The sequence below is a fragment of the Psittacula echo genome (genome assembly GCF_963264785.1).
Source record: "Psittacula echo genome assembly, chromosome: 1".
In the NCBI taxonomy this organism is placed as follows: domain Eukaryota; kingdom Metazoa; phylum Chordata; class Aves; order Psittaciformes; family Psittacidae; genus Psittacula; species Psittacula echo.
This window is the reverse complement of record NC_137735.1, coordinates 111,822,306-111,846,740: the sequence shown is the minus strand read 5'-3', so window position 1 is coordinate 111,846,740 and position 24,435 is coordinate 111,822,306. Positions and strand designations below refer to the sequence as shown.

General features: G+C 40.7%; 1 protein-coding gene across 1 annotated transcript in view; it reads right to left on the bottom strand.

Annotated features, from left to right (window-relative positions):
* VWF (von Willebrand factor) overlaps nt 1-15,244 on the bottom strand; it is a gene marked incomplete at both ends in the record, with an annotated part of 137,037 nt that extends 121,793 nt beyond the window's left edge. Inside the window, 6 exons of the mRNA XM_080609897.1 lie at nt 2,057-2,181; nt 10,868-11,076; nt 11,162-11,264; nt 12,926-13,084; nt 13,669-13,723; nt 15,215-15,244. Of these exons, the coding sequence (XP_080466023.1) occupies nt 2,057-2,181; nt 10,868-11,076; nt 11,162-11,264; nt 12,926-13,084; nt 13,669-13,723; nt 15,215-15,244 (681 nt within the window). The remainder of the gene's footprint in view (nt 1-2,056; nt 2,182-10,867; nt 11,077-11,161; nt 11,265-12,925; nt 13,085-13,668; nt 13,724-15,214) is intronic.
* Nucleotides 15,245-24,435: the final 9,191 nt, after the last annotated feature.

Sequence of the window (24,435 nt, the reverse complement as noted above, 5' to 3'; positions counted from 1 at the left end):
ATTAGTTGCAGTCTACCCATCAGACAGGATTTCGCCCAGCATGCCTCTCCCAGACTTCAGTTGCAATGTTGACATTTTCTAAACACTAAACTTGCCTGAACAGATAAAATTCCACTGGCCAACACCATTCACAAGAATTAACCCTGCTGTAACCAGGTTTAAAACTCAGTCTTGTCCCTCAGAAGACATCTCAACCAGGTTGAAACCCTTCATGCTTTGGTCACCCCCTTGGCACCACACACCACTACTCAAGTCAGTTGTTCAATCAGTCCTGTCCCGGACAGGAATGCCCCAAAGTACCACCTCAGCTCAAAAAACAAACATAGGCTGCAGGTTTTCAACCTGGAATCACTGCTGTGTTTTCTCAGTCAAGTGTGCAGGCTGCAAGACTGAAGATATGGAGCATGCTTCACTGAATTTCAGAACATGTCTAATACATATGTCCCCATCCAAAAGCTTAGTGGAAATATAGAGTCAGAACTTTGCAAGCTTGTCCAAGTCCTAGTCAGGTTTTTCCAGGTAACTAGGAAACCAGCATGCAAAGTAGCTGTAGAGCAGATATGTTCCAGAAAGTGCCACTACTCCTGAGAAATTATTTGAGCTTGGTTCAACAAATATCGGTCTACAGGTCCTGCATAGCAAGAAACAGACAGCTAAAGTTTGGCCTTAGTTACTCTGGCATAAATCTAAACCTCACACCCAACAATATTATTCTGATTTGTAGAATACATGAGACCAGATGCGAGCCCTCAATGGATGTAGGCTCAATTTACCGTGACAGTCATATATGCAGTCAGTATATGCTCAAAGCTACTTTCCTCCCTAGAAGTAGCCTTCCTCCCTGGAAGTGACTATCTGTGTGTGTCCACCCTGTGCCTAAGGAAAACAAGGAACATGTTTATACTTATAAAAGAGAAGAAGAAAAAGGTTGATGCAGCAAAAAGGGTCACAGAGATGGCTGAGACAAGCAGTTCTGTGTTTCTTCAGCAAATCAGAGCTACCATTATATGCATAGCTGAAGGAACCTCCTCCTTCTGGCAAGGGAAAAAGCACAGAGCCTTTGCAACATCTACAGAGAACATCTCCTCTGTCAAAAATAGCCTGGCTGAAGAACCTTGCCGCTCTGATGACTCCCAAGTATATGAACTGCTGCAACACATTCACAAACACCATTTGTGGTGGTGGTGCTCACAGAGGTTTCAGAACTGTTGCTTCCCAGCTGGCAGAATCAGAAAGGGAATTGACTACTTCATTCTACAGGCACAACTTTAACACACCTTTCCCAAGTAGTACCAAAGTTTCTTTGGCAGCAACTCACCCTTCAAGCTCAAATGAGCTGTTGGTTTCTTTGCTTATCCATTTGATGCTTGTGTGTTGGGAGCGAGGTGTATATAGGTACTACAGTTTTAGAAAGAAGAGTGACAGGCAGGGTGGAGTAGGGGAGAAAAATTGCATTCACTAACTAGTGAATAAACTGTTCCTTTCTCAATGTTGCATGTAAGAAAGACATCAGTCATAACATGCAGTCTCCAAGGTCACTTCTCTATAGCACCGGGCAGCCCAGTACAGAAATCCTCCTGCTGTTCCCAGCCAGAGCAAGCAGGGAGCTCAGGAACTGCAGGCACACAGCTGCATCCTGCATCCAGCCCCACGCTGGCTCATGGAAACACTGCAAACACGCACAGACATCACAGGCAACGTTGCGGATGTGTTACTTCCACCTTCGCCCTGCACCTGATCCTGATGCGCCACAGCAGCAACCTACATACAGCCACCACCAGCCCCACAGTTAACTAGCTGGATGAGGAGCCATGCACCTTGTTCCAGTGCAGTGGCGAGATCAATGCCCAGTGTAGCTATCTCAGACCACACTGCACCTCAGAAACCTAAAGCACATATCTCCTGCATCTCGCATCCTAATTGCTTGCTGCAGGAGGACCACGTTAGGTGCAGACATAGATTACAAGGAAGTATTTGTGTTCTTCTGCCACAGGGCAGGCAAGCTGCCTTCAGGTATGGGAGGACCAAAACCAGAATAGTATCTTGTGGCACCAACCTTCTCTGCAATCTCAGATGAAATGTTGCAGGTGTTGCTTGGAGTCTGCACTCTCTTGCATTGCTTGTTTTCACTGTGCAAAGCCCAGGAGTTTGCAAAGTCATAACTGTTTGCCACAAGGGTCCCTGTGAATGAAGGAGAGGAGAAGCACATGGATTTTTTAAGAGTTACAGCAACAAGTAGACGTTGTTGGCTACTACCACTGTGATAGTGGGCTGAATCATAGAATCAACTAGGTTGGAAAAGACCTTTAAGGTCATCAAGTCCAACCATTGCCTCAGGACTGCCAAGGCCACCACTAACCCATAAAATCTGTTTCTAAGAATAAAGCCTGTCATATCAAATAAATTTCTATTCCAAAACAGATTGACTGTAGAAAAGCCCTTTTCAGTGATCTGGACTGATTCCTGCAGAGGACGTGAGGCCAGACTGAAGCCTGCAGAAGGCAGCTCTCAGCTCTTCTCACACCTGCAGGAACATGGTAGGAGTCATTTGCTGATCAGCTATAATCTGCAGAGCCCTAAGCATGTGTACACATTTTTGTACTATTTAAAAGTTGCCAGTAAGATACAAGACATCTTAGAGAGGCAAACAAAATGAAACTACTCTCCCTAACCAAAGAAAGTATTAGCATTCCTGACCCCAGATAGCCTTGATTTTCTCCTGTCTGAAACTAAACCTTGTGTGCAAAGGAACTTACATTCACCATAATTGTTTGGGCGCATGATCTTACTGTATAAGCTGTCCTGAAACAGCTCCTCTGCCTTATTAAAAGCAGCTCCTGGCCTAGGTTTGGCAAGATTTGCAACCATTTTGCATAAAAGCAAAACCAAAGGAGGTAATCTGTATGGCTGACACTTTGTGGGAGATGCAAGCCAGGTTCTCTGCTTCTCTTGCTCCATCCTTTGGAGAAGAGGGATCCTCCCAGAAAGGGAATGTTCCTTCCTCCCCTTTTTGCCTCTTATGGCATGGCTGATTCGAGGACTACCTCTGTTTCCTTCTGTAAGCTCCTGCTACAAAACAGTTCATGACTCTCAGTTCTGCAACTCTGATTTTTAAAACCCTGCTGCGTTGCATGTGAGAGTATCAGTTGCCACTCCTAAAACAATACCCAAGACCTTATGCAGAGAATATGTTGACACATGACCCTGACTGTATCTGCAAAACAACAAATGCTTCCCAAATGTATCTAAATAATATTTTTATATTTCTATTTATAATATATCATTTCATATCAAATAAATTTGTCATTGAGTTACCTGCTGTACATTAAGTACAAACACATAGAATATACTGAACTCTAAAAATCTTCCTAAAGGGTAGTCTACATTAGGAATGCTAAGGCAGATGTAATAAAGCCAGTAGCCTTTAGTAGACTTTTTGTAAACTAGAAATTGCGGGTTTATAAATGTAGCATATGTTAGGCCAGCAAGAGATATCAAAGGAAGAAGACTCCAAGGAAAGTATCACAGGGAAAAGCAGCAAAAGGCATGAAATTTTCATCTACACTGCCAAAATTCAGCACAGGGAAAGAAAAACAAGAACACAACTCTTTAGCTTACTGTAGATTGTAGAGATTAGTGTAACAATGAAATCTAGTCTGATGAGAGGCAAGATGCCAAAGTAAATACATTCCCTCTTATTTGCACTAATTCAGCCTTACACCAACAGCTATATGTAATGGGAGATGGGCTCCACTCTGAAGTAGTGTTCCTGTGGTCTCAATGCACATCCATGCTGAGCTTCCCATTGGCAGGTACCCCAAGATCCTCATTCACCCACAAGTTAATGTTTGAAGGTTGGGACAACTGTTGGCCCTGAAATGCTGCTCACCTGGGTTTTAATTCATCTTTCTTTAAAAAAAAAAAATAAAATCTTTTGTGGGGCTATTTGGGTTCATTTTTTTGGAGCCTGCTTTTCAAACCCTCTTGTTGCCATCACCTGCCTATATATTAGCAGCCATTTCCAAACGTACGAGGGATTTGCCAACAACTTGCCAGAGCAGTTCCTCCTTGCAAAGTCCGGGGCCCTTAAATCAAGCTGCAAGTTGTTTTGAACAGGCAATACTTGATCGATTTGAGTTTGCTCAATAGCTCGAGGTCTTGCCCCAGGCACATCTCCTCAACATAGAACAGTAAAAATCTAGGATAGTAATGACCTAAGAGATATCAGCTGACAATGGTTTTTCCTGTGATTTGTCTAATGTAGCCTTAAGTGACCTATGGCAACTGATAAAGGGCTAGAGAGGCACTATGACTTTAAAATGAGACTGCTGCAAAGCAAGCCAGCAAGCAAACAAACAAACAAACAAACAACAACACCACACACCACACTGACATGTTTTGGACATAACTTCACACCCATTTTCTCTCAACTTTTTTTCTTTTCTGGTCAGAACAGCTGCTTCCACTTATCTGATTTTCACACAGATGATGTTCACTCCTGACAGAAAAATCAGTGTTCACTATGATATCTGGGTTTCAAAATCACCAGTTCCTTTTGAAACCTGAAACTGTTGTGCTGCTTGTTTACTTTGAGACTGATGGTCAGGCAAGGGGAAGCATTAGCAATAACCACCTTGCACTCAAGGTATTGTGAGTGGGAGGCAGGAACCCTGACCTCCCTCCCTGGACCTCCTCCAGATTTTCCATATGGCCATCGGCCCATCAGGTTAAATCTTCCCAGGGTCTGTTAGCTCATCTGTAAAATACATGCAAGAATTTGTGCAGGGAGCTACAATACTGTCAGCAGAGGTGCATAAACTTTCACACCTTGGTTATTTACCAAGCAATAGGGGGCTTTGTTTGTTAGGGGTTGTTGGGGTTTTTTACATGTTTCCTTTTTGGGTTTGGTTTGGGGTTTTTTATTGTTTGGGGTTTTTTTCTCTTTTTTTTTTTTTTTTTTTTTTTTGAGGGGTGGAGGGTGTTTCTGGTTTTTTTTCTTTGCATTTTTTGGTTTGGGTTTTGTTTTGGTTCTGTTTGTTGGTTGGTTTGTCTTGAGGTTTGTTTTTTTCTACACAGATTTACATGGTTTTGTACATGGTTCCAGGCAAGCAAAACTATTGGCAAAGTTGACCAAATATTGAACCATAGTTTGGACCAAATGAATGATATGAAATGTTGAAGTCATGGGCTATATAGTCTTTCCTGCCCTCTCTGGTTCAGTGAATATAAAATTAGTACTATTAAACACAAGAGAGGGAAAGAAACACCTCAAATTACAGCCCAGTGATGAAGGCACACTCCTCAAAACAGAAATGTCTAACTTTGATTCCAAACCCTGAATAAAGCAGAGTGGATTATGAACACAGGCTTTTGGCATCTCAGATAAATGCCATACAATGAGGACAGGTACAAGGCAAGTCTTCTTCCTCTATACTGTTTGTAAATAACAGCTAAATTCTCTGTGAAACTGTTCCCTTTGCTTTCAAATTAAAATGCAAAAAAGAAAATAAGATCATTTACTTAGGCCAAAAAAAACTTGCCTAAAATCAAACTACTGATAACCTTTAAAATGCCAAACCATTCAGACTGATGAAAAGCTATAATTTTTTAGGGGGAAAAAAAGATAAATATCTGCACTAACATACCTGTGAGTTTAGAACATGTTTTAAGTGCTTCTGATAACAGGTACCACACAGGGAAGTTGCATATTCATTCACATGGAATGAAAACATTAGCTGAAACATTGGATTTTGTCCTTGCCATTCTCCAGTGGCATCATATATTCTGTATTTTGGCAGCTTAAATGGCTGGAATGTGTTGCTGACAGCTGGAGCAGGCTCAGAATATCAAGCCTTTATCCAAAATTAGCCATGGGCATTGTTTTATTATTAACGTCTTTGTAATTTGGAGACAGATTCCCAGAAATATGCTTCCTGCCAGTGCCAAGAAAAGCATAATGGGACTGACGCTGGATTAATTTCGATTGGGCTTTTCCCCCATAATGCTAAAAGTGTTTAACATGTACAAATAACAAAATGATGGACTAATCCCTGTCTTGGACTTGAATGAGCTCTTTTGTACAAATAAATTTCCAGTGGTGAGGCACTGGAACAGGTTTCCCAAAGAAGTGGTGAATGCTCCATCCCTGGCAGTGTTCAAGGCCAGGTTGGTCAGAGCCTTGGGTAACATGGTCTAGTAGAAGGTGTCCCTGCCTATGGCAGGGGATTGGAATTAGATGACCTTAAGGTCCTTTCCAACCCAAACCAGTCTATGATTTTATGATGACCTAGACATCCAAGCACCTATCACAGCAATATCACTGTTAGGCAGCTCACTGATAAGAGTACTAGAAAAAACTGAGGCTATGGGCACACAAATAAGCTCTAGGAGCTTGCACTGCAGTGTCTCTCACTGGGAAGAAATTACCTTACACTTTCTACAAAGTAGGAACATGCTCTTTGATCACTAACGTGGTGCAAGGCTATAGGGTTCTGGGGCCTTGCACATGTGTGCATGTCGTGAGGAGATATCAGGATCAAGTTGCCCAATTTCCTCTGTAGTATTAGGGAAGTAATCTCTTCTGGCCTGTGCTTTGGATCCCCAATTGTAAAATGCTCATAACGATACTGTGAGACCTTCAAATGCCTTAAGGCTCCCAAATAGATATCTAAGCATCTAGAAAGGACTCAATTTCACGTTTCTCATAAGAAAAGACTGGCAACCAGTTACGAGTGTATGATAATGTCAGAAAGCGGAGCCTGTTCAATTACCGAGTCTTGGAAGCATCCAGAGCATGGCTATAAGGACCAGAGCCTAGCTGGCAAGAAAAGGAGAAATTAACTCCTTCATGGGGTTCTAGGGGAAAAACAAACCAACCAACCCTGGAAAGCTTCTGAGAGCTCTTAATGTTTTAGTTATGCTGAAAGGGTGAGAACAAACTGTCAAGGGGCAGCTGGCATGTATTTACAGCCATATCCAATAAACAAGCAACTACATACAAAATAATCAATCTTGTTTGTAAGTCTCGACAGGACATGAGCACTTCTTTGCAGGATGAGCTAATTTAGTAACAAACTATGTCAATGAGAGTGACTCCGCACCCCATCCTCTAAATGACAATGTGTTTCTGCAACACTGAAACCTACTGGGGAGACTTTTCTTTTAGGTTCAAGAGCTACCGCCTAAGGCCACTACCTTCAAAGCTGGGTCTTACCCATGTTCATTTGTAAGGGTATCATAGTTTGAGTCACATCACTTAGACCTCCAGTAACTGAGCATCAAAAATGTATCCAGAAGCAATGTGTTACCCTCTCGTCAGACTGTCAGTTTTGCGTTTGCACACCAAAACACAGTGAGGAATCATAGGAGTGCCATGACAGTAACATATGATTGGATAAATTATAGTATATGAGTATAAATATATCATAAGAAAATAAAAATTATTTCACACTGTTCATTGTTTAAACACCCTTTCCTTCACACCTCCTTTATTTATTCACTATAATTGCTAATGTCCAGTAATAGAGCAGTTGCTTTTCCTCTTATTTCCCCACCACCCAGAAACAATCCAAATACCACAGAATCACAGACTGGTTTGGGCTGGAAAGGACCTTAAAGATCACCCAGTTCCAACCCCCTGCCACGGACAAGGACACCGTCCACTAAACCAGGTTGCTCCAAGCCCCGACCAACCTCACCTTGAACACTGTCAGGGATGAGGCAGCCACAGCTTCTCTGGGCAACCTGTGCCAGAGCCTCACCACCCTCATAATGAAGAATTTCTTTTTAATGTCTAATGTAAATCTCCCATCCATTAGCTTAAAGCCATTCCCTCATGTCCTGTTATTACATGCCCTTGTAAAAAGTCCCTCGCCAGATTTCCTGTAGGCCCCATCTGAGGGCACGGAAGAGTTACCTTAATGTCTCACCTTATTAATGAAGTTCTGTATCATAAGCCACTTTCTTAGCAACAAAGCAAACTAAACCTCTGTGTTAAGTCACTTTTGGTTTTTTTACATAAAATATAGAAAAATTATGGTTTTATTTCTTTTCAACATAAACATTGCCATTTTGTTCAAAACTGTGACAAAAATGTATGATGGCAGTGTTCAAGGCCAGGTTGGATGGAGCCTTGGGTGACACTGTCTAGGGTGAGGTGTTCCTGGCCATGGCAGGGGGTTGTAACTAGATGATCTTAAGGTCCTTTCCAACCCAAAACATTCTATGATTCTATGATTCTATGTTTCATGAAAGAGAGTGTTCATGGGCTAGATTCTATCCATGACAACTCTGACTTCTGCACAAATCTGGGATCTGGTCCTCTGGTGCCACAGAGAAGCCCTAGAAATAGGCCATCAAATTACATGAGTTTCCTTCTATGCAGGCAGATACAAGATGATACACAAGTCCTGCATTAGGTTTTAAAATGTGTGAACTAGTGTCTGAGAGAGACAGAAGATGACATTTCAGCTGGAGATCTCTTTCCATCACAGTGGTTCTTATAGGCTCTCCTACCAGGCCAGGTCTATTAGCAACTAGACAGTCTACCACGTCAGTCTAAATCAAAGCAGTTTAAGGGCTAGTACATCTTGAGGAGCCTTAAAAAGAAATAAAAAAATTGAGGAAGGCTTAACACTTGTCAGCTCTCTCACAAGCTCACTGGCTATAGCACAATACCCGATGTATAACCACTAGCATCATCTCTCTTCCTTTGCCTCTGACATTCAGATCTGCACACCAGGGGGTTCCAGATGAGAGCCCATAATCTTGGCAACATTAGATCATTGTCTTTTCCCTTTGTCCACTATGCTTCCATTGCATATTATTCTGAACCTGAAAGATCTTATTGTATTTATTAGCAGTACAAATCCCGCCCAGAAATGTATCTAATGGATTAGAACTCAGGGCCCAATCTGATAAACCAAAATACAGCCAGATTTTAACAGAAAGCAATGGACACATCAACAGGAGAGTTCAGTCTGCCAGCACCCTTAAAGTAACACTTCAGTGCCCTGAGATCACTAAGTCATGCCACAAAGTTCACATCCTGGGTTGGGTTGACCTTTATGAGATCTAATCAGGCTAAATGGAGAGCAAATAGAAACTGCGGTGGAAAGGAAAAGGTAAACTGCTTCATAGGCTAGCAATTGTCTGCCAAGATCTTTTGTTTAAAGAATATTACCTCTCCCAGCTGCTTCTGTTGCCCCTCATCTGAAAGTTAGCTTCAACAGTTTCGAAAAAACCTGGATTAATCAAAAGCTGGTTTTACTTGGAGCAAGTTGAGAAATGCTCATATGAACCACCCTACCAGAGCTGCCAAGGGGACAAACAATGTGTGGGCACAGTGACGTTCCTCACTGATACAACAAATTAAACCATAATTAATCCTAATTCCTTCAAAAGTAGTTTAAATGAAAGGTCTATTGTATCAGAGAGGAAAAGAAGGCAGAATTGCTGAGATACGATTCTATTCTTCAAGCTAAAAGCACCAAACTGTATGCCCACGTAAATTACAGAAGTCAGGGCCTTCCTCAGTAAGGAGGAAGAGCTACACGTGTTCTCTGTCACCTTCTGTATTATTTTTCAGCTCTTCCAAGCAATGACCCTGTCATGTACTTCCTTACACTCAGAAATCTGTGGCTGTGAAAGCACTGGTTTGTTTAAGAGGGAGGATACAGTCTCTGGCATGTTAAACAAATACAGCATGAATCACATTTAAGCAGGAAAGAACCTTCTACATTTGAAGAGTCCAAGGCAATACAGTCTCCTTCCCTTCTCCTGCTTTTTGCAATAGCCTCACTCCTATTTCTGGTCTTATTAAAAAGATGTAAACTTCAGATCTCAACACATTCAGACATCAAGGTACCCAAGCCCTCAATTTTGTGAGCTGAGTTTGTTTCTTATTATTTACATTGCTGAAGGATTGATCAATCATTTTAACATACTATGAAATCAGGGGGTTTTCTGTACAATGAAGCTATGCTTGTGTTTCCCAACTGTCAGTAAAATACATCTTACTTCTTTGGAGCAATGTCAGGCTCTTCTCCAAGCTGCTTTGTTTCCCTTTCTATTTGTTTTTAATACGTACGCTACACTATCAATTTAACATATAATTGTTTTAATTAACTTTACTCTTATCCTTTCCTTTTCAAGTGCAAAGAATTAGAAAACACTCTCAAACACCACATACTAAGATCAGTCCTTCCAAGCCATATTCAGGGCTTTTCCACAACTCTTGGTCTTCACCCATACCGGCAGACTTCACATAAAGGTGTATAGAGCAGCAAAAGCAGTCCCATCTCTCCCTCTTAATAGGAATTATAGGGTGCACCTTCAGTCCAACAGCCCACATAGACAGGGAAATGTCATTAAAAGGTAACCACTTTATAGAAGAGCATCCCATGCCAAATCCAAGTACAAACCTGCCAGTAGCAACCTCCAGAATTTAATATACTGTTATTGCAACACTATTAGTACTCCCACTTGTCTAACTCATGAAAAATTAGAAGTGGAATCAATGAGTATTCCTTACATCATTTTTGCTGGGTCTTCTCCTAGTCAGCCTCTCCAAACACTGTATTATACATTTTTTAGCCTGTAGCTTTATCTTTGTGTCCCTAGATTCAAGATTTCTGAAAGTGTTAAATTCAGACTTATGGGCTTTGCTCAGGAATGGGATGTGACAGCAATTTCCTTTGAGGAGAAAGGAAGATGAAAGAACTTAGTCAGACAGCTTTTCGGCACATCAAGATGAGGCACCTGACAGGTAGAAACATTTTGCTGGATCAACAAAATCTTTGTTGAATCACCCATCAGGAAGAGTGTGCAGAGTGTATATTAAAATACAGTCAGTTAGTTGCAGTCTTACCTTCCTGAGTTCTGAAGTCATCTTCAGGAAATGTATTAAAGTTGCCACACAACCCACAGGTCTTATTATAGTGCTTTTCTTGAAAGATTATCTGAATATTCCCACTGATATCAATCTTCACCATGAAGCCATGCTCATCGCTGGATATTTTGTAATAACCTGCCTCCTTCTCTATAAATATGCCATTGGAGGCAAAAGGTATGGAAACCCTGTGAAGAAAAACAGGAATTTCTCAGAATATGACACAGTGAAAACACTGGGGGGTTCTGCTGGAATAGTTGTTCCCACTGGTACCTTTTGTCTTCCTGCATCACAACTCCATCTAAAGAGAAGCGAAGATTGAAATATTCTCCAAGATACACAGAGAAACCAGTTTTCTTCTCATCCTGGTAGTCACCTGAAGAGATGAGACATGAGTAAATATTGTTAGCTCTGGGATTTGGCAGGACAACTTGTAAGTAACACATTGCAGAGTTGGGACTGTATCATCTAACATTTTCAAGAGCCATCCATGCATTTCATCCCATAGTTGCTTAATGTGAAATGGACAGATAGCCCCAGGATTAGGGCTGGCATCAGCCACTGGCAAGCATGTGACTTGGCACTGGCTATGGACTCACGCTCTCACTGTTACTGTCTAGCCAGTGAATTCCCCATCCTTCCGTGAACACTGGAGGAGTTTCCACACAAGAAGAGCCCAATGATCTGCTGTGCTCTTTCCCTTCCTTTTTTCCTCCCAAAACCAACACATAGCTCAGTGGTAAGAGAAGGAGCTTGAATCCATTGAATTTATGGAAGAACTGAGCCTGGATGTCTTCATTCTTGATAAGCTCTCTAACCATCTCAACTAGCCTTTGAGGGGTGGATGCCAATATTGGCTATCCAACTGGGGGGAGGCAACTCACTCTGTTTTTTTCCAATAGCAGCAGTACATAGAGATGAAGACAACTTAGGCTCTGAGAGAGAAGAGAGGCAGGAGAGTTCAGACACAGTCCTTTCTCTGTTTTTGCTTATTGTCTATTTTTGGCTTTACAGCAGCTCCTTGTGCAATGGCACCATTCTGGACCTCCTGCTGAGGTAGCCATCTCTGCCCAGACCTGGACACTTTACTCAGCAACATAGATTGCACTTCACGGCTAGTTATCTAGAATCGAAACAAACCCCCACACATACACTAAGATAGGAATCATAAATAGGTTATGCCATGCTTATGTGCTCAATATAAACACTAAGTGTCTGCTCATATTTTGTTGGTTTGGGTTGCTAGTCTTTTTGAGATTTATTTGATCACACGAAATACTGTAATCAATTCATATGCTGGTGAGTTCTACATACAAAAAGTTTGTACCAAGTTGTTCAAGTTGAAGAATAAAATTACTTAATTCGGTGTATGGTTGCTTTTCAGAGTGATGGGATCAGTTTACTTCAATTTACTTGTAGTCAGCAAAGAGTCATTTTAAACTATGACTAATATAGAACTGTTATTAGAATATCTACCAAAAGAGTTGGTGAGAGTAATACACAATTTTGGTTTCCATATCTCTTGCCCATCCCCAAGAGTAATACTGCAGAGACTCATGCTAATTCAAAGGCCTTTTGTCCTGTAGGATGGGATTTTTTCTCACTGGAAGGATTTAGTGTACAGGTACAATTAGTTCTACAGCGTTGTATAGTTCTTATTCTTGTATTCAGCTTTAACAGCCACATTCCTCTAGAAAAATCAAAATTAAACAAGGTCTAATTTTCCCTCTTCAGAAAAGCCAGTAAGAAAATCTCCATTCCTTGGCAGCTTAGTTATGTGGGAGCAATATTACCAAGGGATAACTGAAGCCAAAGTGACAGAATTTCCTTACTTTTCATACCTAAGAAAATTAAAACACCACATGGAACAAACCGCACGGAACAAACCACAAACAAGACCCTTTTATGCAGTGGTGCATCCTATCTGACAAAGGGCAGCTATTTGTCTTTTCTTATCAGTGATGGAACCTGGCACAAGTGCAATGCCATATCGCACACTTTACATTTGTTACTTCTTAGTATCTTGCTCAGACTCACCTAAGAGTGTGAAGGAGCGCTTGTGACAGTCCCCAGCAAGGAAGTAACTGCAGTCCCCAGCAAAATTGTAGAAAGAGCCATCAAAAGTTTTGATGTGATCATTCCCAAATAGGCTGCAACGGGAACCTGATGACTCCTGAAGCAAAGAACCTGATGATCCTGGATATCAAAACACAATACAACTTGCAATGTAAAACAATCATTTTATAGTTCAGGAATTTATCTGCTGGAATTCATCGCCATTGATCATTGCATGTTCTGAACCTCCAGCTCTAGCTTCTAGGACAGCATGACAGTACATAGGATCAAGCACAGATTTTATTATTATTATATGCATTAGTGAAATGGCTTTTTTGTTGTATTTCTACCTGCCCAAACCTTGCATGGGTAATTCCAGTGCTGATTCTTTAAGGAATACCATGCATTCATTCATCTGTACCTGCCTGCAATCCCATGAAAAAAAAAATAGGATAGCCTATTTATTTTAGCATGAATAGGACAGCATGAACAAGTTGCATGGTTTGTTCAGCCAAGCATCACTGACTTCAGAGAGTCTGTGCTTGTTGCAAGGTAAAAGGCCAAAAGCAGTAACTTTATTGACGTCTTCACTGTGATGAGAATATTGCCTGAGCAAGAACAGCAGGATTAGATGGGTGAGGCAGGGAGGCAGGGAGGATCTACAGAAGAAACCGTGAAAGCATATTACAGTTGCTAGACATCAGAAAATAAACATGTTTTCCTACCTGATATTACAGTAGCCTGTAGTAGGTTTGTTAGCACCACTGCCAAGAGGAGCATCTGTCAAAAATCAAAAAGAGAAAGATTAGAATATACTGTTTGGCTCACAACAACTCATAATTTTCTTTACAAAGTTATTTCTGAGGCTCTACATTTCATAAACCAATAATCCATAGACTTTCACAGTAATTCAGTTACCCACCCATGCTTCTTTAAGTAAGTAATCTAGGAAATTAATTATTCTTTGTTCCCATTTTCACCCCTCAGCAATGTGGGCTACCTCCACAGAAAATGCAGCCCAACATACACATATATTCTGATTTACCCAAGTTAATACATTGCAGACACAAAGCCTTTCAATACACAGCATTATTTATCAGACAACCTGACATGAAGAAGCACACCAAACTGGATCAGCCAACTTGGGTCCAGTAGAAGTCACCTCTGCTGCACAAGATTTGAATCCTGCCCAAAATTCCACAGGAGGAAAGAACAGATAGGGTTTGCACCAGCCAACAGATCTGGCTGGCAGACCATCATAGCCACATGCTTATAATCCACTGATTTCTGAGTGATGGTGTGCTTGAGATAAGTGGCAAGTAGTAAAGGGAGGAAATCGTGCAGAGATTACAGACCCAGGGTGAAAATTTCTATTCACCAAAATCAGTTTTAGTGTTGCCTCCTACTTTGTACAATCAAAACATCAGCCTTTGTTCCCCATATGTCTATAAAGTACCTCCTGTACTGCCAGGCCTTTAAAAGTAATAATGGGATATAAGTGTTATACAGATGGTGAACTACAGATCATTCTGTATTACATTAACAGTTAATGGATGAAAACTGTAGGGAGCTCCATCTAAATGAGTTAATTTCAGTGGTCAGATAAGCAACTAGAGAAGCTTAAATATACCATACTCTAGTATATTAATGCCAGGAGAGCAGACACACCTTTCTCTAAAAGAACCCTCTGATTAATGATCAGAATACATTTTGCAAAGACAAATTCTGATTTCAGTTTACACTTCTTACTGATGTCAATTATGTAGGTCCAATTCACAGCCACATAAATAAACACCAGGTTTGCCACATTTACCAAAGGCAGGAAAAGAAAGATCCATTATAAAACTCAGACTAATATAGTGCTGCAAATGCCAATCTGACATAAGGTTGTTACTGCTGCAAGGTAGCTAAGAAGTGGGAACTGCATGGATATGTGACTACAAAGTAATGGTAAAGAAAAAAATAGCCATTATTCTCAGATTACACACTTGCTAGTGTATTTTTAGTGCATGCACTGTGTTACTGTGACAGAACCAGATATTGCTTTTCCTTGTTAACCCTTCAGTTTTACAAAGCAGGCAAAGAAAAAAGACAGTATGAAACTCTTCAGTTCCCTTCCACCTCCCAATCTGTTCTAAGCTGCAGATTTGAAGTTTCCCCCAACAGTGATAAAGCAGGTGCCACCAGCGAATCAGAATACAGTCAAGTATGATCTGCCAGTATATAACCATCTATAAATTTTATCACTGGCTTAATGATAAATGAATGTACCTTCTTCTGTGCGAGATTCCTCTTGCACATGAACAAGAAACTCCTCCAGTTGCCACCAATAGCCTACTACACCATTGTTCCCACGTTCCTTCAGAAAACAGGACTGGAATGGCTTTGGTCTGGAATTCCTTGTTTTTGTACAAGCAGGAACTGTTGCTCATTTAAAAGGAAAGATAAAGACCAAACGTCACATCCGTTTGAGTCTCAAGACAATAGGTTAAATTGCTATTGGGTAAATCAGTAGCCTTAATTGCCAGAAAGTTACAATGAGGGGAAATAGTTTTAAAATCTTACATGACAGATAATTCTTTGAAATATATTTTGCATGTGTATGTGTGACAGATCTCACTGGCTGAGCCAACAGGCAGCACATTTATTTGAAAGACTATTGTTACAGAGGAATAGAAGGATGCTCCATACCTTAAAGACCGCAGAACCCTAGTATTTTTTTCCTGCAAACAACTGCTTGAAAGAAGAAAGAAGGGGGGAAAAAAAATCAGAGTTGATAACAGCCTGGTTTTGTTCTCCACATACAAACACGTTTGAATTTTGTCACATTCTATCAACATATTCGATCCTTAAATTCACAAATGTTTATAAAAGTACCCTCTGGAACAAGACACGATAACAAATTAATCGTGCACATACTTGTTTATAGAGGTGGGCACAAGCTTTATGGGCACATGTACAGCACTGAGCAAAAAAGGCAGAGTACATGGCATTACTTTCAATGTCCCAAGCTTCATATTTTCTATAGATACTAGTAACAACACAGGGGTTAGAAGGCAACACGTTTCCCTGTAAATCATATTTTGCCACTAGTTCACAGAACCAGGTCCTTACTTGAAACCAAGAAAAACAATGCACAACAATAAAAATGTGCCTCCTAAGAGCCTCCAGCAGGTGTGCCTGTCTGGTGCACAAGCAATTCTGAGAAAGCAGAGTGTGAGCCCTGCACACAGTTCTTTGAAAACAAAAAAGGAAAAATAAATATAAAAATTGTAATATCTTTTCTTCCTGCAGGCAATTTCCCTTATGGTTTCTAGAGATGACTAAGTTGAAACTCGCAGAATGGCGATAGATAAGACAATTTAGGTGATGAGTCTGCTTAGGTTGAGGAGTTACAAAAAATACAAATAATAAATTTTTAGCCATACTTACTTTGTCTTGTATGAACTCCATGACATCTGCATGCTAAAATGCTATACAACTGCACTACAGCTACCAAGTGACAAAAAGAAAGCAACACAGACCAAGTTGTTTCTTTCCATGTGAAAAGGCAGACAGCAAGATTCTTAAACGAACGCCTTCAGTCCTGGTCTTCTCAGCCAGATCCTCCTGCCTTTTCTCCAGCAGCAGTAAGGTTTTCCCCTCTCACATTCATGTCAATGCAAGGCCCATGCCTGACAGCAGCTGGGAAAATCCTGGGGAACATACAATAAAACACCCCACATGTGCAGAAACTTGGTGTCCAGTGCAGTCATGGCCTTTGGTGTGCTCCACAGATGTCCCTCAAGCATGGAACAATCCTAGCAATCCCTGTTGCTGCAATAAAGTACCAGTAAAGGACAATAACCAATTCTGGGTTTGTGTGAAGACAGAGGAATAGCATTGACTGGAAATCATTCTCTCCTCTTGTGTCCATCTGCCAAATCTCAGCAAGTCTTTCATACCTCCAAAAGCCTGGGCACTAGTAATCACGGGGAGGTGTTCTCAAAACCTTTCATTATGGGAATCCCAGTATTATTCACAATACAGGAAATAAGAGTTCCTATCACCTTGGTTTTTTGTCTCCTTCTCAGTTTTAATCCTGAGACTCAAATAAGTCTCTTCATTTGGTAACTTTCTCTTGCAAATCTAAATCTAACAGGTAGCTTTGATTCATAGTCTTTTGTACATACCAAGGATAGAGAGTTCCTTAAAATGTTCCTTAAAAATAAAAAGATTGCTGGTTTTGTTCCATGGCAATTTCCTTACTGTTATTATAATAAGGGGCCAGTTCTTCAACAATACAGGATTGTTTAGTCTGTAACAGTGACGGATGGCCAAGATCTTCCTTTATTAGCTTTTGTGCTGCTGCCTTCACACCATGACAAGCTTTATCTGGAGCACTAGGGAGGGAGAGACCGAACTGCACAAAAGTTTGAGCCCATCAAAAGGTGCTTCGAAGAGGAGCAGGCTGCAGGCAGGCTGGTTACTGAACTTGGACTGAGCCTCTGAAGTCCATGGGCGCTTGTCTGCATGATCAGAGCCTTGGTCTACACCAGGGGACATTCTGTGCCTTGCACTGCCAATGTTTAATAGATGGTTCAGATAAGCCAGACATCATGACACCTCTTAAATGTCTTGGGGACCTTGGGGAACGTAACAAAAAAAAATTAATTGAGATAGGAAGTTTTGGTTTTGGGTGTCTTTTTCCCCTCCTGGCTCTGTTTTCCCCCCAGCGAAAGGAAATGGTAATTAAAGAGCACATTCACTGACTGATATTGTACATTGTTCCAATACAAAGCACAGTGATTGAGTAGATCTGATGTGGAGTTTTACAAATAATACACCTGAGACACAGGGAAATAAATAGAGGACTATGCACTGTTGCTGGAAAGCCCCCTATAGCCAGTTCCTGGAACAGAATAGAAAGGATTTCTGAGAAAAATTACCCATACTACTGCTTTTCATTGCTTTGTTCAAATACTAGGTAACATGCAACAAGTCCAATGCTTCCTAACAGGTATAGTATGCACTAAAGCATTAGACAGCATGGCACATTTGTCATCAAGCTGGTTACACAAGTACTTATACAAAGCATCCACATTATGAACCCAGCATCGCTGACTGTAGGAACAGTGATGAAACATACAGGGCCTGAACAACAAAAAACAGCCAAAATATGTTGATAAACTGGAAAACTAAAACCTAGCAATACTGAATTTTGATTCCGTGCTTAGGAACTAGCAAATTAGATTAGCCTATGGGAGCAACACAGGATGTCACCTTAAGACTATTTAAAAGATGCAAGCATCTGCTGTAAAGAAATTCACCTTATGGAAAACATACCCATGAAGCTCAGTAACAACATTTTCTTTAAAATTGTTTTTTTAAGAGGGAAACAAACCAGTCCAGGATATCAACACATGGATCTCAACAGAGCTAACTAATCTGAAGATTTCAGCCTGATTCTGGCCCTGCTGTAAGCATGTTGAGTCAAAGTACTCTCTGCTGAACAAAGTTTGTTTCCGTAAGTATCACTTAATTTCTGCAGGTAAATGCATTGATTGATTTTCTGAAGTCTAAAAAACGTTCTTACACTTGAGTAAACTCATCTTAAGTAAACTGAAATCCCAAATGCCACATCCTCAGATGCTAGACAAAAAACAAATGAAGGATGGTGGACTGTGAAATGTAGGAAATGTTGGAACTGAAGACATACCTCATAAATCAGCAGAAAGTTCTTAAGCAGAGACTTATGGGGAAGGAAGCCATGCTGCTTCATTGTCTGGAAGTGAAAAAGTGAGCTTTCAAAAGTGAGATTTTATCGCTTTCAAAAAGTGAGATTTAAAAAAAGTGAAAGAATTACAGGAAATTGGTAATAAAAAGAAAAAAATCAGTGTGCAATCATAAATGCAAAGTAGACTTTAATCTTTAATATATTCTGTGTTCTCAGCCAGTCTATCTCAAAAACAGTGACACACTTAAGGATAGAAAATGAAAAGATAAAATGATGATTAGAGGTAGAAAGCAACTTCTCTGCAAGGGAAAAAAACTTCTAATCTTAGAAAATCAGAGAAGGAAAGCATGAGGGGCATCTACCATATCGCAAATGGCACAGAGATAGTAAATAAGAAACAAGTATTTATCATTTCTCCCAGTGTAAAGCTGGGAGCAGTCAATGAAATTCTCAGCCTTTAAAACACATAACTGGAAGGCCTCAGCACAGGTCACTCCGTCAAAAAGGAGTCAGACAAATTAATGAAGGGCTAGTCCATCATAGCGATAAATCAAATCACAGGAATCAAATGATGAATCAGATAAGAGCTTGTGGTCTTTACTGTTGAGTGAAATCCCATCCTTTAACACTACATTTCTTACAACTGTTCCGCTAAGCAACAGCTGTTAGCAACCAGAATCCTCCTTTTCCGGTAAAACAAAACCAAACCAAATCAAACCCCAAGACACACTGCTTTCTTCACCCCAGTCCACAAGAAAGTGTATCTCTGTTTTTTCACAACTGAGATTCATATACAGTTTTCCATTAGTGACCCAAGAGTGAAACTCAGCATAAACAACAAATAAGCTAAAATAAGAAACATTGCAAATAGTTCCGAAAATAAGAGCCTCCCTTGGCAGTTCCTCAAAACCCAGTGCAGCAGGCCAGAAATAACACAGGGCACAGGCTTAACAAAGTTACTTCTGCATCTCCTCCTACCTTCCCCATCCTTAAGAGAATAAAAAAAAATAAAAGGCCAAAATAGATAGATAGATAGATAGATAGTCAGACCCCACAAACATGAGAATATCAGCTGACAAAGCTCATATAACACTTTATTTGACCCCCTCACTTTGGAATATTTATGTATTTTTATACACCTTCGAGGAAAAAGCTGAGCAAAATAGATGACCAATACTGTAGTACTGATAAGGAGTATTGACATTCCCCATGCAGAAAAGCTTTGAATGAGATCTATACTGCACAATTATTCATTGACACATTTTTAGGACATAAGTAAGGGTAGGGAAAATAAGCCACTTAGAGATATTTGAGAGAAAGGAGGACATGCAGACAGATGCCATGGCCAAAACAGCAAACTGGATGCGTACTAGCAGTGCAGTAAGGGATACTCATCAGGGCTGCCCCATGTCCTTGAGGATGGCATTAGAAGTGCTTACTTTTCCTCAGAGCTGCCTTGCCACCCCTCCACCACTTCTCTGCCGTGCCAAGGGACTCCTCAGCAAGGCAAGATGAACAGCTAAGCTGCACCACAAGAAAGCCAGGCCCGTGATATGTCCCTGTGGCAGCTGCCCAAACAGGACTATGTTTGTTGCACACAGCAATATAGAATAAATTTCAGCAAGAAGCAGCAAGTCCTTTTCTTTGAAACACACAGAAAGCATATCTGGAAAACTAAACAGTGCCATTGGCTCTAGTCCCATATGATTTGCAGAGGCTTCAATGCATTTTGGGGGTCATCAGTGCTCAGTTCCTTCTCCTGGCACAGTTAATGATAGATGGTCTAGAGAGACACTCTTCGAAGAGGACCATAGGCACCAACCACCCACATTTTGCAACGTCCGTAACCCCTCAGCCTCTGGACATCCTTCCACATGCTGGAAAGGCAAAAGACAAACAAATAGTTTTGTTTGTTTACCACTTGCACAAGGCAAAACAAACACTTGGACACTCTCCCCTAACTATGCAACCCATCAGAGAAAGGGTCTTTTAAAGATAATTCTTTTTATTACAAGTTGAACTCCTGCCCTGGTGGCAAGTTCATGGGTTTTCCAATTTCACAGCTTTCCCTGGGGTTATCTTTTGAGTCATCTGAGCCAAAAGGACCTCAGGCTACAGCAAGTGATGCAAGGCTTTTCAGTGCTACCCTGTATAAAGCACTTCAGTGTAGCTGTAGAACCACTACACTACAAACCTGCCACAATCCAATACAATCCAAGATACCCCCTGTAAGACCAGTGATATGCAGCACAGCATCAAAGCAAAATATCCCCCCTTCCTGTACAATGATCCTATGATATCTTTAGGGAGTAAGCATACTATAGCTGAAGGATGAAATCTTCAGCTGGTGTCAACTGGTACTGCTCTGCTGAAGTCAGCGGCACTATTCTAGTCTGTGCTAGATGAAGAGCCAAAAACCTCATAAATTTGCATTACATTACAAAGAGTTACCAGAAACTGAATGAAAGATCAGGGCAGAGATTATTTTTCTTCTAATAGTCTATGGACTATTTATCCCTTATGTAAGTTAGGAAGCACCTCAAGGATATACACCTGACACTACATTCTAGACACTAACACATGTCTCAGCGTTCCCAGGAAGGGTATGCTGCAACAGCAGAACAGCACAGCCTGGGAGGGGACTGGTTGTTTTCAGTCTCCTCCTGTAAGAGTTTGGAAGCAGCTGCTCACTGCTCTTTGCTTGTTAATGTCTTAAACCTCCACCCCGGCCTGAAATTCCCTGCATACTGGGAGTCAGTCAAGCCCAATTCAACAATTTCCCCCCACCCTTGGAATTGTGGTTTTCATAGTCCTTTTATTATTTTTATTAATTAGTCAAAACTCTAGCCTTATTAGTTTGCACTATGTATTTACAGGCATAAGATTTTCTAAGCGGTGTACTCACTGCATACATGCTATATTCACTTTATCAAGCCCTCAATTTCTCTGTGGGGTGCTTTCCATTCATTTAGCCTGTTCTGCACAGAGCAAATATTTCCGCATCCTCATCACACCTTAACATCAGCACTGACATCAGACACCAGCCAGTCAACCACCACAATATGACCATTAGGCTGCTGAATTAAAAATAAGATACACACAATGCGAGGTATTTTTTCCATTAAGATAATAAGAGAAAATGAGAGTCTGAATTGCGCATGACGTCATGCCAATTTTCAAAACACATGCTTTAAAAGCATGTTAATCCCTCCCTTTGGGATTAGATTTGTCCAAATGCCTGGCTGCTAAAATGCCTTTAAATGAAACCATGACAAATATGACCAGCTAACACTTCTGGGCTATGGGACTGCAAAACATTTGCAGTAACAAGTCACCCTGTAACACCATATATGCAGTAGAGCAATTCATTATTAAATTAGCCAAAGTCACCCTCAGATAGACACCAAGATCTCCAAATTTCATTTATATGGAAAATGTCCTCAGTCAGTCTTTTAACTGGAATATCTGGGGGGTTGTCAGCTTTTAAGATTTACAATATTGAAGTAAATAAATAAGTAAAACCGCCCTTGATTGATGATCCTGGACCAAACACAGGAGGAGTCCAAGAGAACAGAAATGTAGCTTTGATGTTATAGCCTCATCACCGTGCTCTCCATTCAGGCAGGAAGGGGGGGAGAATCAAAGTCTATTATTAACTCCAAAAGCAATAGAGCCTTGGGTGACATGATCTAGTGGGACACATCCCTGCCCATGGCAGGGGGGTTGGAACTAGATGGTCTTAAGGTCCTTTCCAACCCTGACCGTTCTACGATTAAGCACCATGAATGCAAGCATGTACAAATATACACCAATATATGCACACACTCGCATATAAACACCAGTTGCATCTGTTCTGAAAAGAAAACACTAATACATCAAGAAAGGAGCAGAGGTAAATAGGAGCAGCCAAAAGATGGAAAATATCCTTTTAGAGTGGCAAACAATTAAAAAAAGTAAGGGGAAAAAAAAAAAAAAAAAGAGGAAAGCCATCTTTCTTATGTGTGTGTTCTTACAACTAATGAACTAACGCCTTGTTTTGCTAGTTCTTACAACTCTTGATTTTGAATCACATCTTGTACGTGTCCATGCTTTTGCTGCAGTCAGTATAAATCCACTTCTTTCAGCAGTTATGACAATAGCAACAGGAGTCATACTTTGCCAGGTAAGATTTAAACAGTGTAAGTGGTTATTTTTTGCCTTTACAGAAGGGGGCAAACATAGGTAATGTGCTGGCTTTACAGCTTGAGAAGCAATTTCATCCCTCTTCCCTTCTGTAATAAGATAGAAACAGTATCTCCTGTATTTGCACCACAAGTGCACATGCACAAGTCTGGTCTAAGGTTTACTAACAATGAAGTTCACTAATGACAGACTTCCCAAAACGCTCCTGCGAGAGCAGAGGTTTCCATCCAGGGTTGCAGCTGTTGAACATCTTTCCACTGCCCAGTGGAGACAGCATCCAGAGCCAGCTGGGGCTCCTGTGTTCAAGGCTGACCACTGAAAGATTGTCCTAGATTAATTATTTTTCTAACTAGAATACCACCAGGGTTCATTTAACATTTCAACCCAACACTATTGTTAATAAACTGTCCCAGCAATTAATGCCTCACCATGTTAAAAATGCATGCTGTAAGTCAGGTTTCAAAGTACAGGTTACCAGAAACACCAATCAGCAAGGGGGAGCTTAACCATTAAAATATTTTTTCCCATTGATCTCAACTTTGCTGGAACTTCAACTTTCACTTCCTACCAGAGTATCGATCGCTATATCCAATTATATTTATAACATTATGCAGATACATTTTAGCAGGCAAATTTTAAAATTTCCATTATGTTCCTGATAAAATGAAGCCACAGATTTCCTTGCTCTGTAAACTGCATTTCTAGCAGTAACAGTGAGCTGCTATGATACAAACTTTCTGTGAAACATGTCCAGAGAAGCTGTGGCTGCCCCATCCTTGGCAGTGTCAAGGCCAGGTTGGATGGGGCTTTGAGCAACCCGGTCTAGTGGAGGGTGTCCCTGTCCATGGCAGGGGACTGGAACTAGGTGATCTTTAAGGTCCCTTCCAACCAAAACCATCCTGTGATTCTATGATACTGGCCTTCATTTAAAATACTTATATATGCTTTCAGGCTCACGGACTTAATTCTCTTTTGAATATGGACTACAACAAGGAAATTTCTCTGACTAAATGCTGCTATACCTTTCTTCAGGAAGCTTCTGCACACAAACAAAACAATTGTAAAAGTCTGGGAAGAGTGCTATGAATTAAACCAAATTGCATAGAGATGGAAGTTCCCATTGAAAAAGAGGGAATTTATGAAGGTCTCCACTAAGAAGAGCAGTCCCTAGCATTGAAGTCTTAGCCCATGGAAGTTCATTGCACTGCCCCAAGAGGAGACAGGATTTTACCTCAAATGTTTATTCCATTTTCCACCACTTTTGAAAAAGAAAGGTTGTGCATGGATGTGACTTCTATTTAGCTGCTTTTATAATGCCAAGCTAGGAACAACTCTAATAATAAGCAGATCGTTCATGCAAAGTCACGTGTTTCTCTTTCTGAAATGCTGATTTACCCTAGTACAAAACAGAGCATGTTACTCATTGTGGAGGACAATTAAGTCGCAGAAACATTCACTGCTGACTGGGAACAATTGGCATCATTATGTGATCAACAAATCTATGTCTTATGCACATTCCCCACCACCACCCTTTTTTTCCTTCAATCAATAATGTAAGCATGGGAGATAGGAGGGGAAGCTTATATTGTGAAAT